The sequence below is a fragment of the Grampus griseus genome (assembly GCF_964374135.1).
Source record: "Grampus griseus genome assembly, chromosome: 4".
In the NCBI taxonomy this organism is placed as follows: domain Eukaryota; kingdom Metazoa; phylum Chordata; class Mammalia; order Artiodactyla; family Delphinidae; genus Grampus; species Grampus griseus.
In genome coordinates, this window is record NC_138997.1 from 19,690,134 (window position 1) to 19,706,193 (window position 16,060).

Genomic DNA, 16,060 nt, shown 5'->3' on the forward strand with positions numbered 1-16,060 from the left:
ATACTTGTTATTAGTGAAAGACTAGCCTTATTCAAACCTAGAAAGTTACATTTTGGTATTGCCATCAAAAGTCTTGTCTCATCAAAACATTTTTCTTGGGGCTTCCCTGGTGGCGCAGTGGTTAAGAATCCACCTGCCAATGCAGGGCACACAGGTTCGAGCCCTGGTCCGGGAAGATCCCACATGCTGTGGAACAACTAAGCCCATGCACCACAACTACTGAGCCTGCGCTCTAGAGCCTGCGAGCCACAACTATTGAAGCCCACGTGCCTAGAGCCTGTGCTCCGCAACAAGAGACGCCACTGCAATGGGAAGCCTGCGCACCGAAATGAAGAGGAATTCCCCCTCACCGCAACTAGAGAAAGCCCGTGCACAGTGAGGATCCAACGCAGCCAAATATAAATAAATAATTTTTTTTTAAAAAACCATTTTTCTTGTTTTTTTAAATATTTGTTATGTGCATTTTAAAAGGTCATTTTATCGAAGTAAATAAACTGTCAAAACTGAATAATGAACTGAAATCAACATTCTTTTAAAACTGTCAGTTCTTTAACAGTAATAAAATATCACTAGTAAAATGGTAAATGCTTAGCACTTGCTCATTTGCTTCTCAGTGATTACTAAATATATTTGATATATACACATGTTTAATTTTGATATAGTTGAAGATACAAACCAAACAATGATACTTCTTTCCTCTAATAATAAATCTTTTTTTTTTTAACTTACAGAATCTTTCTTTTCCTTTGAGAAGCTATCATCAGGTCAAGTAAAAAACAAAAATAAATAAATAAATAAACACAAATACCACACAGGTTAGTAGTGTACCTTCTACAGGAGAAAAAAAAAGCAATAATTCTGGCTTCTAGGCCCTATGATTTAATGAACTGTTAGCATTTGACAAAGATATAAGACAATTGCTGGCTACATCTGAAAATATCAGAGTTTTAAGCCAAGTTACACAGACACTTTGAAAAAACATATTCCACTCCACCCTCAAAAAACCATGAAAATTAGGAAGCTTAATAATCCCTGTTCATAAAATATGACTTAGAATTCTCAGTAATCATGCAATGCACAGACCAATCACCTTAAAAGGAAAAAGTTATTCTTTAGGAATTGATTTATACCAAAATATAAGCAACATACATTAGCCATATTTAATGTGGTAGTTTTTCCAAATTGTATTTAGTTTTCGAAAATGTTACCACCAGACAGTTTAGAGAACACCAATTACTTCTATTATTTATTTGAAACAGAGGTGTAGTATTTACAGTCATCTTGTACACACTTGAGATGCGCAAACCTTTAGCAATAGTCTTCCCTTCTTTCCACGCTTCTTCCTTTTCAAAATCTGAAACACATCTCCTGGCCAGTCAGCCCTGTGGCTGCTAATAATTTGAATGTATCCCATAATCATAAAGCTGATCTGTTATGTGGGAAGCTTTCTACCTTCTGATAGCTATGGTTTGAAATTCTTGTAAATTTCAGCTATAACAATGTTACCAGAGGAATTAAAAAGTGTCAGATAATGGGGCTTGCCTGGTGGCGCAGTGGTTGAGAGTCCGCCTGCCGATGCAGGGAACATGGGTTCATGCCCCCGGGCCAGGAAGATCCCACATGCTGCGGAGCGGCTAGGCCTGTGAGCCATGGCTGCTGAGCCTGCGCGTCCGGAGCCTGTTGCTCCGCAACGGGAGAGGCCACAACAGTGAGAGGCCCATGTACAGCAAAAAAAAGAAAGTGTCAGATAAGGCTCTAATTGCTTTAAGAATATTAACTCATTTAATCATCATAACAACCCCATGAGTGGGTACTATTATCACCCTATTTTACAGATGAGAAAACCAGGCACAGAAAGGTTAAGTAATTTGCCCAAGATCCAAAGCTAATTAGTGCAGTCTAGCTTCGTATAAACCATGTGACTAGCATTGCCTATATTAATAGTAACAATAGCTTACATTTTATGGGCTCATCACTACGTGTCAAGAACTGTGCTAAGTGTTTCAATGTATTAATTAACTTAATGTTTACACACCATCACATGCACACATGCATACCTGCATGTGCACACATGTACACAAATACTCCTTGAAGTATCTACTACTATTAACCCCAATTTACAGATGAGAACACTGAAATTCAAAAAGAATGAATAATCTTTTCAAGGCAGTATAGCTAGTGTGTGGAAGTTCTAGTATTCAAATCCTGATCTGTTCATTCCAAAACCCAATCTTTCTATTGCTGTATATTGATGATCACCTGTTGAAAATATGATTATTTTACGAAGAAGTAATGTATCCCAACCAGAGAAAGACATTTTAATATATTTGCTGAATGCATGAAAAAAAAAAAATGAAGATTTTACGTAAAGGTTTTCTTTTCCCAACACCTACTCAAATTCTCCACTAAGCAATGTAGTTTGAAAAGAGGCAACAGTCAAATCAAGGGTTCACAATAAACAGGACTTATCTTTATCTTTCCCTATTTTAAAAATAGTGTTTAGTATCTTTGAATGTCATCAGGCATTTCACAAAAACATGGGAATTCCATTATTTTCGAGAGGTGAATAGAAATGCTTATAGATTTTTTTTAAAAAGGTTTAGCAATTCCTAACACTCATCTTCCTGAAATGTAGTGAAAAGAAAATAGATCAATTCTGGAGTCAGACAATAAGCCTGAAAACAGATATGCTACTTACAATCTAGGGACATTGACTGAACTCTCACTATATATATATCAATATATATTGATTTCCCTCTGGGCCTCAGGGCTGGATTATTGTTAAATGATGTACCTGGTACAGAAATCTGCTCAGTAAATATTTTTGCTTCTTTCATTCCTTCTTTTCCATTCTCAGCACTTGTTCCTACCTGACTCAGGATACTGAACTGCATCTTCTTTCACTTTGAAACAACAGTGTTCCCAAAAGATTGGGTCCACAATATGGGAGTAATAAAAAAACAAGGGGTAGAACTAAGGTTATGGCATTACTTATTAAAGTTAAAAATACAATATGACTTCCATGTAGAAGTACAGTTGTGTTCAGGTGGTGAGATTGAGGAAGATATTTAAATTCTCTTAAAACTTTTTTTGTGGTTACTTCACACAAGTGATGCAGAAGGGGGAAAACTACACGATTATTTCAATAGATGAAGAAAAAGCATTTGACAAAATCCAACACCCTTTTATGATACAAGCAGGCAACAAACTAGGAATAAAAGGGCATCTATGAAAAACCTACAGTTAATATCATACTAAATGATAAAAAGGCTTTTTCCCTAAAAACAGGAATCTCCCTGAGAAAAGGAGTGAGAAAAGGTTATCTGTTCTCACCAGTTCTATACTGTACTGGAGGTTCTAACCAGGGCAATTAGGCAAGAAAAGTAAACAAAAGGCATCTAGATTGGAAAGGAAAAAGTAAAGTTACCTCTATCTGCAGATGACATGCTCTTATATATAAAGAATTCACACACACATACCCCAAAAAACAAAAAACCATTAGAGCTAATAAATGAGTTCTACAAGGTTGCAGAATATAAGTTCAATATACAAAAATCAATTGTATATCTAGACACTACAATAAACAATCTGAAAATAAAATTAAGAAAATAATTCCATTTACAATAGCACCAAAAAATACTTAGGAATAAATTTAACCAAAGAAGTATATGACTTATACACTGAAAACTACAAAATAGTATGAAAGAAATTAAAGATGACATCACATGTTCATGAATCAGAAGACTTAATATTGTTAAGATGGCAATTCTTTGCAAACTGATCTACAGATTCAACACAATCCCCATCAAAATCCCAGCTGACTTTTTTTTTTCCAGCTGACTTTTTTTTTTCCAGCTGACTTTTTTACAGAAACTAGCAAGGTGATCCTAAAATTCATATGGAAATGCAAGGCACCCAAAACAGTCAAAACAATCTTGAAAAGAGGAACAAGGTTGGAGAACTGACACATCCAGCTTTCAAAACTTACTACAACAGTATAATAATGATGACAGTGGATACTAATATAAAATAGACATACACAATGGAACAGAACTGAGAATCCAGAAATAAACATTAACATTTATGGTCAATTGATTTTTGACAAAAGGGTCAAGAGAATTCAATTAGGGAAAGAATAATGTTTTCAGAAATGGTGTTGGGACAATTGGCTGTCCAAAACTGGACATCTACCTCACACCATACAAAATAATTAACTCAAAATAGACCATGTAAGAGCTAAAACTAAAAGACAGCACAGGAGTAAACGTTTGTGATCTTAAGTTAGGCAATGGCTTCTTAGACACAACACCAAAGCACAAGCAATAAAAGAGAAGATTGATAAGTAGGGCTTCAAAATTTTAAATTTTGTGCTTTTGGGACTTCCCTGGTGGCACAGCAGTTAAGACTCCATGCTCTCAATGCAGGGGGCCCAGGTTTGATCCCTGGTCGGGAAACTAGATCCCACATGCATGCCACAACTAAGAGTTTGCATGCCACAAATAAGGAGCCCACGTGCCACACCAAGGAGTCCGCCTGCCGCAACTAAGGAGCCCACATGCCGCAACTAAGACCCGACGCAACCAAATAAATAAATAAATAAATAAAATTTTGTGCTTTAAATGACACTATCGAGTAAGTAAAAAGACAACCCACTAATAGGGAGAAAATGTTTGCAAATCATATCGCTATTTAAAAAAATACCACCTATATCATGGACATATAGATGGTATGTTTTTTGTAAGCTCTGACAACAAACTCTTACAACCCGATAATAAAAAGACAATCCAATTAAAAAGTAGGCAAAGGATTTTTGCCACCTTCTTATTTCTCCAGATATTTTTCCAAGGAAGATATATAAAGAGCCAACAAGCACATAAAAAGATGTTCAACATGATCAGCCATCAAATAAATACAAATTTCCTGTAAATGTAAATTTCCAGGGAAATGTAAAAAAAAAAACAAAAATGGGGAATAACAAGTGTTGACGAGGATGTGGAGAAATTGAAACCCTTGTGCATTGCTGGTGGGAATGTAAAATGGTGCAGCCACTATGGAAAACAGTTTGGCAATTCCTTGGAATATTAAATATTAAACATAGAGTTACCATACGACCCAGCAATTGCACTCCTAGGTATATACTTAATAGAATGGAAAACATATGTTCACACAAAAACAGGTACACAAATGTTAACAGCAGCATTATTCATAAGAGCCAAAAATGGGGAATAACACAAATGTATATCCACTGAAGAACGCATAAACAAAATGTGCTTTATCCATTCAATGGAATATTATTCAGCAATATAAAAGAAAGACATACTAGTTCATGATACAACATGGATGACTTTTGAGAACTTTATGCTGGGTGAAAGAAGCCAGTCTCAAAAGATCACATATGTTATGATCCCAATTATAAGAAATGTACAGGACAGGCAAAAATACAGACACACAGAGCAGATTAGTGGTGCCTAGATCTGGGATGGGAGGGACAGAGAGAGCGGGGAGTGACTGCTAATACAGAGGGTACAGTTTCTTTGAGGTGATGTAAATATTCTAAAATTAGATCATGGTGATGGCTGCACAACTCTGTGAATATACTGAAAACCATTAAACTGTACACATTACATGAGTACATTGTATGGCCAGTGAGTTATGTCTCAATAAAGCTGTTAAAAAAAAACACACACACAAGTCTGAAACAATCCATCTACAAAACGGAATCTTTAGGAATAGAGAAAGTGAAGTGTCACACTGAAAATCAAATACACCAACATGAAGAAAACGGAAGAGGAGGAAGAAGGGGGAGAAAATAACACGATAACACGATAACACGATAACATCAGACAAAGGTTTATTTATCACATTCATTTCTCTTATTGTAGCAAACTATCCAGTTCTGAATATCTGTAAGTAATAAAACAGTTGCAGGACACATAGAAAGTAGTAAGTGAGAGTAATTTTCACATGTGATAATAACTCAGCCTTCAGTAATCACCGGCTTCCATTTAATTTTTGAATACTCTTGACGGAACATAATTAAAAGCAATATAGAAAAGTTATAATCCCCCAAATGATGACTACAAGAGTTTAGTACCCCAAAGGTTAAGGATAAAAAGTTCTTTTGTTTTTTTTGGTACGCGGGCCTCTCACTGTTGTGGCCTCCCCCGTTGCGGAGCACAGGCTCCGGACGCACAGGCTCAGCGGCCATGGCTCACGGGCCCAGCCGCTCCACGGCACGTGGGATCTTCCCGGACCAGGGCACGAACCCGTGTCCCCTGCATCGGTAGGCCGACTCTCGACCACTGCGCCACCAGGGAAGCCCTAAAAAGTTCTTTTCTATTATCTTCTTCCTACACTTCCATTTAAATAAGAAGTAGGTTTCATTTGACTTTCTGAACCACTGTTAAGGAAGTGACATACACCCATGGCCTACCATTCTGAATCACTGGGAAATCAAAGATGGCTTACCTTCTCTAATGTACTGAAGGAAGGCCAGGACTGATATCCATATTCAGATACAAATCGAGCTTTGGGGAAAATTTTCCAATTCCAGCAATCACCAACATAGTCATAAAAATGTACGTCACCATAATTCGGGTCATATGGGTTTTCAGAGAGCCAGCCTTCTGCAGTGGATTTAGCCCCATTTGTAGGACTGGATGTGATAAAAGGACGAGTCTGGTCTCCCTGAGTTCAGAAATAAAATGGTTTAAAAGGTAAGTTTTTCACCCAGTGAAGTACAGATCACTTACTTCTTTAAAAGTACTATCAAGTTCCAGAAATGCCAAGTAGCTGATAGAAAAATAACAGAGCCACTTACCTTCTTCTGCATTTGACAACCACCAGCAGCCTTCTGCTCTTTGCCAATCCTTCATAGCCTTTCATAATGAACTGTAGCTTATTCCTCACAGCAGCTGTTCCTAATTTTTTCAATCATGTCTTAACCTATACTTGACCTTCTACCATCGTGGGTAGTATACTGTCTGGTGCTGAATTTCTCCACCTTGGCACTAGTGACATTTGGGGCCTGATAACTTTTGGTTTTGTGTGTGTATGATGGGAGTGGGGGAGGTCCTATACATTCTAAGATATTGAGCAGCATACCTGGCTTCTACCTACTAGATGCCAGTAGTACCTACCCACCTGCCACGCCACCCCACAAAAAAAAGTCTACAGACATTGCCAAATGTCCCCTTGTACCTTGGGAACAAAATCACTTCCACCTGAGAAACAAAGGTCTAATGGTTTAGAATGGGCTATGGAGTCAGAGGGACATGAGTTTGAATCTCAAATTAGAACCTTATTGTTTTGGGACAGGTCTAAGCCTCAGTAGTCTTATCTGTAAAATGGAGATAATAATGGTACCTCCTTCATTGGGCTATTGTAAATGGTAAAAAAAAAAAAAAAAAAAAATGTGTGGAAGAGATGGCTAAGTGTCCATCAAAATTCATGTTCCCATTTCTGTCCCTAGAAAGTGGCTTGCTAACTATTTGCATCTCTGTGCAGCCACATTCTCATCCTCTTCCCCAGTCTGCAGGCAAAGGCCTAAGAGATGGTGGAGCTGGAAGATGGAAGGAGCCTGGGTCTCTAAAAGGAGGAGAGCTGCCTGCCCATCAGGAGCAGCCATTGTGTAGTGTTACTGAGTAAGAAAGAAACTTTTACTATGTAAACCACTGAAACTCTGTGGTTTCTTTGTTACAGTAGCCAATATATAATTACTTAATCTAGTGTCTAGCACACAGGGAGAACTCAAAATGTTTTCATTATTATTATCTCAATTAATGAACTTACTTCCTATTTCAGTGACAAGAACCATTCATTTAGCAAGTATCTGTCAAGTGTTTATTGTGGGTCAGGTTTTTCAGCACCGCTGAGAGAGACAGAGGGAGAGATACAGAATCTATGGCATCAACCAGTATTAACGCATCAAATCTCTTTTGAGCATTTACTATGCACCAGGCATACAGTTTCTTCTATACACTGGAGGTTCAGCAGGGAACAAGACAGACATGCCGACTGACCTCTTAAAAGAGTAGACTGAAATCTAGTGGTGGAAGCAGATGCTGAGCAAGTAATTGTAAGTGTGATGAATGTTTTAAAGGATAAGTACGGGGCTCTTTGGAAATACAAAACATGTAGAAGGCCAATAAGGTCTCTCTGAGAAATAGATTTTCAGAAAATAATTTTCTCAGCTTTTCCCCATTAGGTCACACTTTTTCTTGGTATAACCACCCATTTTTTTCTCTTCTCATTCCTTTTCTGTCATAGGGGGGAAAAAACCTTATTCTTTTCCTTTGCCAGAGTCTCTGTCTGTCCTCTGGTCATCTTTCGATTTCACTTTAAAATTAAAGCCAATAAATTATCCTCCACTCTTAGAAATCTCTCCACTGTCCTTTTCCCTTAGCTTAAGGGCTCCCCGCATCCTAATTTTAAAAAAGTCCCTCGAACCCTTGGAGCCCATCAGGTTTCTTTACCACCCATTCCTTCCTCAGCCCCTAACACTCAATTCCTGATCATTCCACTCCACTAAAATTGTTTTTGGTTTTGTTTTTTCATAAACTACCCATGGACTTCTACTTCCCAAATAAAGCAAGAATCCCCACACTCTTCCCTCTCTGGTGAGCAATAAATGACCTGTTTACCACCCACAATTTCTGAAGTTCTCCCCACCCGTGACTGCTTGTTCACTACTCTTTCACATTCTGGTTTCTCCAAACCTTTCTGATAATTCCTTCTCCAGCTCCCCTCTCCATTCTTAGATGGACGTCACTCTCTTCAGCCTCTCCTGTTCTATACCTTCTCCCGAGGCTGTCCCTCTCACCAATGTTCTGATTACTCCCGGACTGCTTCACCTTCACATTTCTATCTCCAATAACCAGCTCCACATTTCTACCTGGCTTGTCCTGCCCACATCTCAAATCCAATCTTTCAAAGCAGAATTCCTTATTGACTTATCCCAAACTTATGTGACTATGCTTCGTACCTTCATTAAAGGTACCCAAGTAGGAATCATCTTCAATTTCTCCCTCTGTCTCTCTCACCTCCCACACTCAGTTGCTCTGAATCAAATTTTTTTCCATCACCTCATTTCAAGCCCCACTACCTATGACCTATATGACCTTGAGCAATTAATCTTTCTAACCCTCCCATGTCTTCATCTCTAAAATAAAGATTATATTTCTCACATGCCAGGGTGCTTGTAAAAATTAAGTAAATCCTACAAAGCACCTATATCATTAATATGTTAGTATATTATAATAATCATATTAGTTAATACAATAATTAGTCTATCAATGCCTGGCATATAATATTCCTAATAACTTGGAATTTTTGGTTATTATATCTGTTTTCCTTGCCTAGAATCTCTCATCTCCCTAATTCTTTGCAGGTAATAATACCAGCAAGAACATGGGTCAGATAAAATTCTTCCCCTCCCCCAAAATGTTCACTAGCTTCCCACTGTCTACTGAATGAAACCCAACTCCATAACATGATTCAAAGTCTTTTTAAGATTTGTTTCCAAACTGCCTTTTCTGTCTTTGACTCTCCACACCAATCCATGAGTCCCTTGCTTCAGGCACTGGGCACTGCTGCTGCTTCCTATATATATACTTGCTTTCACCTCTTTTCACCTTTACTGACATTGTTTTCATGGCCTAAAATACCTACAGAACAATCCTTTGCCTCAAATTCTATTCCGCCTTTAAGGCTTGAATGTCACCTTTTAATTAAAAGCCTTCCCAGATCCTTCCAGTTAAAATGAATGGCTCTTCCACATACTTGCCAACACTTTGGAACTACATTTTTCATAGCACTTCTTTCACTCTGCCCTGTAGAGCTGGTATTTCTTTCCACGTTACCTCCTGGGAGCAGACTATAAGCTCCGTGAGGATAACAGTTTCCCCATAGCATCAGGAATGAGGCTTTGCTCCTAGTAATACTCAACAAATTTTGGTTGAATTTTAAAATATTGAAAAACATGGTAAGATTATGGGTAATCAAATTTTAAACAATATTCTATTATAATGGCTTTGAAGTAGGAGAAGGCTGATCAACTGGCCTTAATCAATCAAGCTTGATTGGTTTCCCTCCATTATTCCAGATTCTTGAATAATTTGGTGAGTTGAGCCAGTCAGTAAAATTACTAATGAGTCTCTGCCTAAAAATGTCCACCCATGATGATGCACTATGATTCCTTTCCATTTTTGTATCATTTCCACTTGAGGCCTGATTTTTAGTCTCAAATCTCACAGATGATTTCTTCCTAGATCATGACCTTAAATGCTTATTTGGACAAAGAGATATGTAAGATAAACCAGGAGACTGACTATTTTTAGAAAGCATGAAGTGCAAAAGAAAACTGTTCATTTCATTTAGTGTGTGGATAGATCAATTTATGGTCCTTTTCCTTAAATGCCTTATGCTTTGATATAAATAAAAACAATATGATCATATAGCACTTAATCCTGTCCATCTTGAAAAAAACTGGCAAACATCAATTACTGCCCACAAAATCATTTTAAAAAACATAGATTCCCTTGGGAAATTCCCTGGCAGTCCAGTGGTTAAGACCCAGTGCTTCCACTGCTGTGGACCCCGGTTTGATCCCTCGTTGGGGAACTAAGATCCTGCAAGCTGCGTGATGCAGCAAAATAAATAAATAAAGCAGTTGTCCTTGTTCAAGATGGCAACGCAACATAATTATCTTAAAAAAAAAAAAGATAGTTTTTAAATTAATTAATTAAAATTTAAAAAAATAAAAAACATAGATCCTTTATAAGAAAGCCATCACATTTCCATTTCAAAGATGGATAAGAAGTGATATACAGAAACTAATTTTTTATAAGTTCAAAAATGTAGTGTTAAAATTAGAGATTAAAGTTTGAAAGTATCTGAAGACCTATCTTGTTGAGTGAAACCAACAAGGATGATAATGATGATTAGCATTAAGTAAAAGTCTACTATGTGCCAGAGTCTGTGTAATGCACCTTCCATCCTTTATCTCACTTAATGCAAATAACATCTCTTAAGAGCTGTTAACCCTTGGCAAAATGGAGGTTAAGTAATTTGCCCAAGATTATATACAGAGTAAGTGGCCCAGCCAGGATTTGGAGTCATGAGCTCTTAACCACTAAGCTATGAAACAAAAATCCTCAGATATTAAAATCCAGTTCCTAAATCAATCAGATATGAAAAACATAATACCAATACAGTGAGTAACCAGATTATAAGTGTTCTGTAAATATTAATTAAAGCTTATACCATCACATTTTGTGAATAAAAAAATTTTTCATGACACATGACTTAGCATAACAGATAAGCAAAAAATTTGAACCTATGTTTTTCATAAATTCTCACTGAAGTTTCCTCACATAAATGGAATAATGCCATCATCTGGGTACATTTGAGTGCCAAAATCACATACCATTCTTTTTAAAATATCTCTCTTCAAATTGCTTCAAGGATATACTTCAAATATTTAAAACATCTAATTACAGATACAAAATTATAAAGATAATTAGATTATTAAATCACATGTTAAACATTAAAGTTTCTAAAAAGTCAGATCTTTTGAAGCCATTACCACAAAAACAAACATGATGCTTCCTCTTCCTGCAAAAGAAATCCAGTTTATATTAAAATAAAGTATGTATTCATGTAGTAAATACAAGTATAATATGCCTATTAAACAAATAGTGGTGGAAAGAGAACTACCATAAAGGAAGGGCTCTAAGGTGAAGTTGGCAACAAGCTCTTTCCTAACCCTTTGCCTCTATATCACATGCCAAGATATTCATATATGATATATATCAAATTTTACTTTAGCATGTACAATTATAGAATTTTAGAAGTAGTATGTCACTCAGACTAAAACTGAAGGAATGGAAAAGGATATTCCATGCAACTGGAACCCCAAAGAAAGCTGGTGTAGCTAAACTTATATCAGACAAATAGACTTTAAAATGAAGACTGTAGGGCTTCCCTGGTGGCGCAGTGGTTGAGAGTCCGCCTGCCGATGCAGGGGACACGGGTTCGTGCCCCAGTCTGGGAAGATCGCACGTGCCTCAGAGCGGCTGGGCCCATGAGCCATGGCCCATAGGAGACTGAACCAGACCTACCTGCTAGTGTTGGAGGGTCACCTGCAGAGGCAGGGGGTGGCTGTGGCTCACTACAGGGACAAGGACACTAGCAGCAGAAGTTCTAGGAAGTACTCCCTGGCGTGAGCCCTCCCGGAGTCCACCATTACCCCACTAAAGAGCCTGTAGGTGTCAGTGCTGGGTCGCCTCAGGTCAACCAACCAACAGGGAGGAAACCAGCCCCACCCATCAGCAGAAAAGCGGGTTAAAGTTTTACTGAACTCTGCCCACCAGGACAACACCCAACTCTATCTACCACCAGTCCCTCCCATCAGGAAGCTTGCACAAGCGTCTTAGATAGCCTCATCCACCAGAGGGCAGACAGCAGAAGCAAGAAGAACTACAGTTCTGCAGCCTGTGGAACATAAACCACATTCACAGAAAGACAGACAAGATGAAAAGGCAGAAGGCTATGTACCAGATAAAGGAACAAGATAAAACCCCAGAAAAACAACTAAATGAAGTGAAGATAGGCAACCTTGCAGAAAAAGAATTCAGAAAAATGATAGTGAAGATGATCCAGGACCTCAGAAAAAGAATGGAGGCAAAGATCGAGAAGATGCAAGAAATGTTTCACAAGGACTTTGAAGAATTAAAGAACAAACACCTAGAAGAACTAAAGGACAAAACAGAGATGAACAACACAATAACTGAAATGAAAAATACACTAGAAGGAATCAATAGCAGAATAACTGAGGCAGAAGAATGGATAAGTGACTTCGAAGACAGAACGGTGGAATTCACTGCTGTGGAAAAGAATAAAGACAAAAGAATGAAAAGAAATGAAAACAGCCTAAGAGACTTCTGGGACAACATTTAACACACCAACATTCACATTATAGGGGTTCCAGAAGAAGAAGAGAGACAGAAAAGGACCTGAGAAAATATTTGAAAAGATTATAGTTGAAAACTTCCCTAACGTGGGAAAGGAAATAGCCACCCAAGTCCAGGAAGCACAGAGAGTCCCAGCAGGATAAACCCAAGGAGAAACATGCCGAGACACATAGTAATCAAATTGACAAAAATTGAAGACAAAGAAAAATTATTGAAAGCAACAAGGGAAAAATGATAAATAATGTACAAGGGAACTCCCATAAGGTTAACAGCTGATTTCTCAGCAGAAACTCTACAAGTCAGAAGGGAGTGGCACCATATATTTACAGTGATGAAAGGGAAGAACCTATAACCAAGATTACTCTACCCAGCAAGGATCTCAGATTTGATGGAGAAATCAAAAGCTTTACAGACAAGCAAAAGCTAAGAGAATTCAGCACCACCAAACCAGCTCAAAAGCAAATGCTAAAGGAACTTCTCTAAGTGGGAAACACAAGAGAATAAAAGGGCCTACAAAAACAAACCCAAAAAATTGAGAAAATGATAATAGGAACATACGTATCATTAATTACCTTAAATGTGAATGGATTAAAAGCTCCAAGCAAAAGACATAGGATTGCTGAATGGATACAAACACAAGACCCATATATATGCTGTCTAAAAGACATCCACTTCAGACCTAGGGACACATTCAGACTGAAAGTGAGGGATGGAAAAAGATATTCCATGCAAATGGAAATCAAAAGAAAGCTGGAGTAGCAATCCTCATATCATATAAATGACTTTAAAATAAAGAATGTTACAAGAAACAGGGAAGGACAGTACATATTGATCAAGGGATCAATCCAAGAAGAAGATATAACAATTATAAATATCTATGCACCCAACATAGGAGCACCTCAATACATAAGGCAAATGATAACAGTTGTAAAAGAGGAAATCAACAGTAACACAATAATAGTGGGGGACTTTAACACCCCATTCATACCAATGGACAGATCATCAAGACAGAAAATTAATAAGGAAACACAAACTTTAAATGACACAATAGACCAGACAGATTTGATATTTATAGGACATTCCATCCAAAAACAGCAGATTACACTTTCGTCTCAAATGCACATGGAACATTCTCCAGGATAGATCACATCTTGGGTCACAAATCAAGCCTCAGTAAACTTAAGAAAATTGAAATCACATCAAGCATCTTTTCTGACCACAATTCTAGGAGATTAGAAATAAATTACAGGGAAAAAAACATAAAGCACACAAACACATGGAGGCTAAACAATATGTTACTAAATAATCAAGAGGTCACTGAAGAAATCAAAGAGAAAATCAAAAAATACCTAGAGACAAATGACGACAAAATCATGACGATCCAAAAGCTATGAGATGCAGCAAAAGTAGTTCTAAGAGGGAAGTTTATAGCAATACAATCCTACCTCAAGAAACAAGAAAAATCTCAAATAAACAATCTAACCTCATATATAAAGGAACTAGAGAAAAAAGAATAAACAAAACCCAAAGTTAGTAGAAGGAAAGAAAACATTATGATCAGAGTAGAAATAAATGAAATGGAAACAAAGAAAACAATAGCAAAGATCAATAAAACTAAAAGCTGGTTCTCTGAGAGGATAAACAAAATTGATAAACCTTTAGCCAGATTCATCAAGAAAAAGAGGGAGAAGACTCACATCAATAAAATTAGAAATGAAAAAGGAGAAGTTACAATGGACACCACAGAAATACAAAGTGTCATAAAAGAATAGTACAAGGAACTCTATGCCAATAAAATGGACAACCTGGAAGAAATGGACAAATTCTTAGAAGGATGTAACCTTCCAAGACTGAACCATGAAGAAATAGAAAATAAGAAAAGACCAATCACAAGTAATGAAATTGAAACTGTGATTAAAAATCTTCCAACAAACAAAAGTCCAGGACCAGATGGCTTCACAGGTGAATTCTATCAAACATTTAGAGAAGAGCTCTCAAACTCTTCCAAAAAACTGCAGAGGAAGGAACACTCCCAAACTCATTCTATGAGGCCACCATCACCCTGATACCAAAACCAGACAAAGATACTACAAGAAAAGAAAATTACAGACCAATATCACTGACGGATATAGATGCAAAAATCCTCAACAAAATACTAGCAAACAGAATCCAACAACACATTAAAAGGATCACACACCATGATCAAGTGGGATTTATCCCAGGGATGCAAGGATTCTTCAACATATGCAAATCAATCAGTGTGATACACCATATTAACAAATTGAAGAATAAAAACCATATGATCATCTCAATAGATGCAGAAAAAGCTTTTGACAAAATTCAACACCCATTTATGATAAAAACTCTCCAGAAAGTGGGCATAGAGGGAAGCTACCTCAACATAATAAAGGCGATATATGACAAACCCACAGCAAACATCATTCTCAGTTGTGAAAAGCTGAAAGCATTTCCTCTAAGATCAGGAACAAGACAAGGATGTCCACTCTCACCACTATTATTCAATAATGTTTTGGAAGTCCTAGCCATGGCAATCAGAGAGGAAAAAGAAATAAAAGGAATACAAACTGGAAAAGAAGAAGTAAAACTGTCACTGTTTGCAGATGACATGATACTATACATAGGGAATCCTAAAGATGCCACCAGAAAACTACTAGAGTTAATCAATGAATTTGGTAAAGTTGCAGGATACAAAATTAATGCACAGAAATCTCCTGCATTCCTATACACTAACAACAAAAGATCAGAAAGGGAAATTAAGGAAACAATCCCATTCACCATTGCAACAAACAGAATAAAATACCTAGCAATAAACCTACGTAAGGAGGTAAAGACCTGTACTCAGAAAACTATAAGATACTTATGAAAGAAATCAAAGATGGCACAAACAGATGGAGAGATATACCATGTTCTAGGATTGGAAGAATCAATATTGTGAAAATGACTACACTACCCAAAGCAATCTACAGATTCAATGCAATCCCTATCAAATTACCAATGGCATTTTTCACAGAACTAGAACAAAAAATTTTACAATTTGTATGGAGATACAAAAGACCCCGAATAGCCAA

The 16,060-nt window shown here is 37.2% G+C and overlaps 1 protein-coding gene across 1 annotated transcript in view; it reads right to left on the minus strand.

Moving 5' to 3' along the window:
• MANBA (mannosidase beta) overlaps window positions 1-16,060 on the minus strand; it is a gene marked incomplete at its 5' end in the record, with an annotated part of 112,958 nt that overhangs the window by 32,926 nt on the left and 63,972 nt on the right. Inside the window, one exon of the mRNA XM_082653302.1 lies at window positions 6,469-6,687. Within this exon, the coding sequence (XP_082509428.1) occupies window positions 6,469-6,687 (219 nt within the window). The remainder of the gene's footprint in view (window positions 1-6,468; window positions 6,688-16,060) is intronic.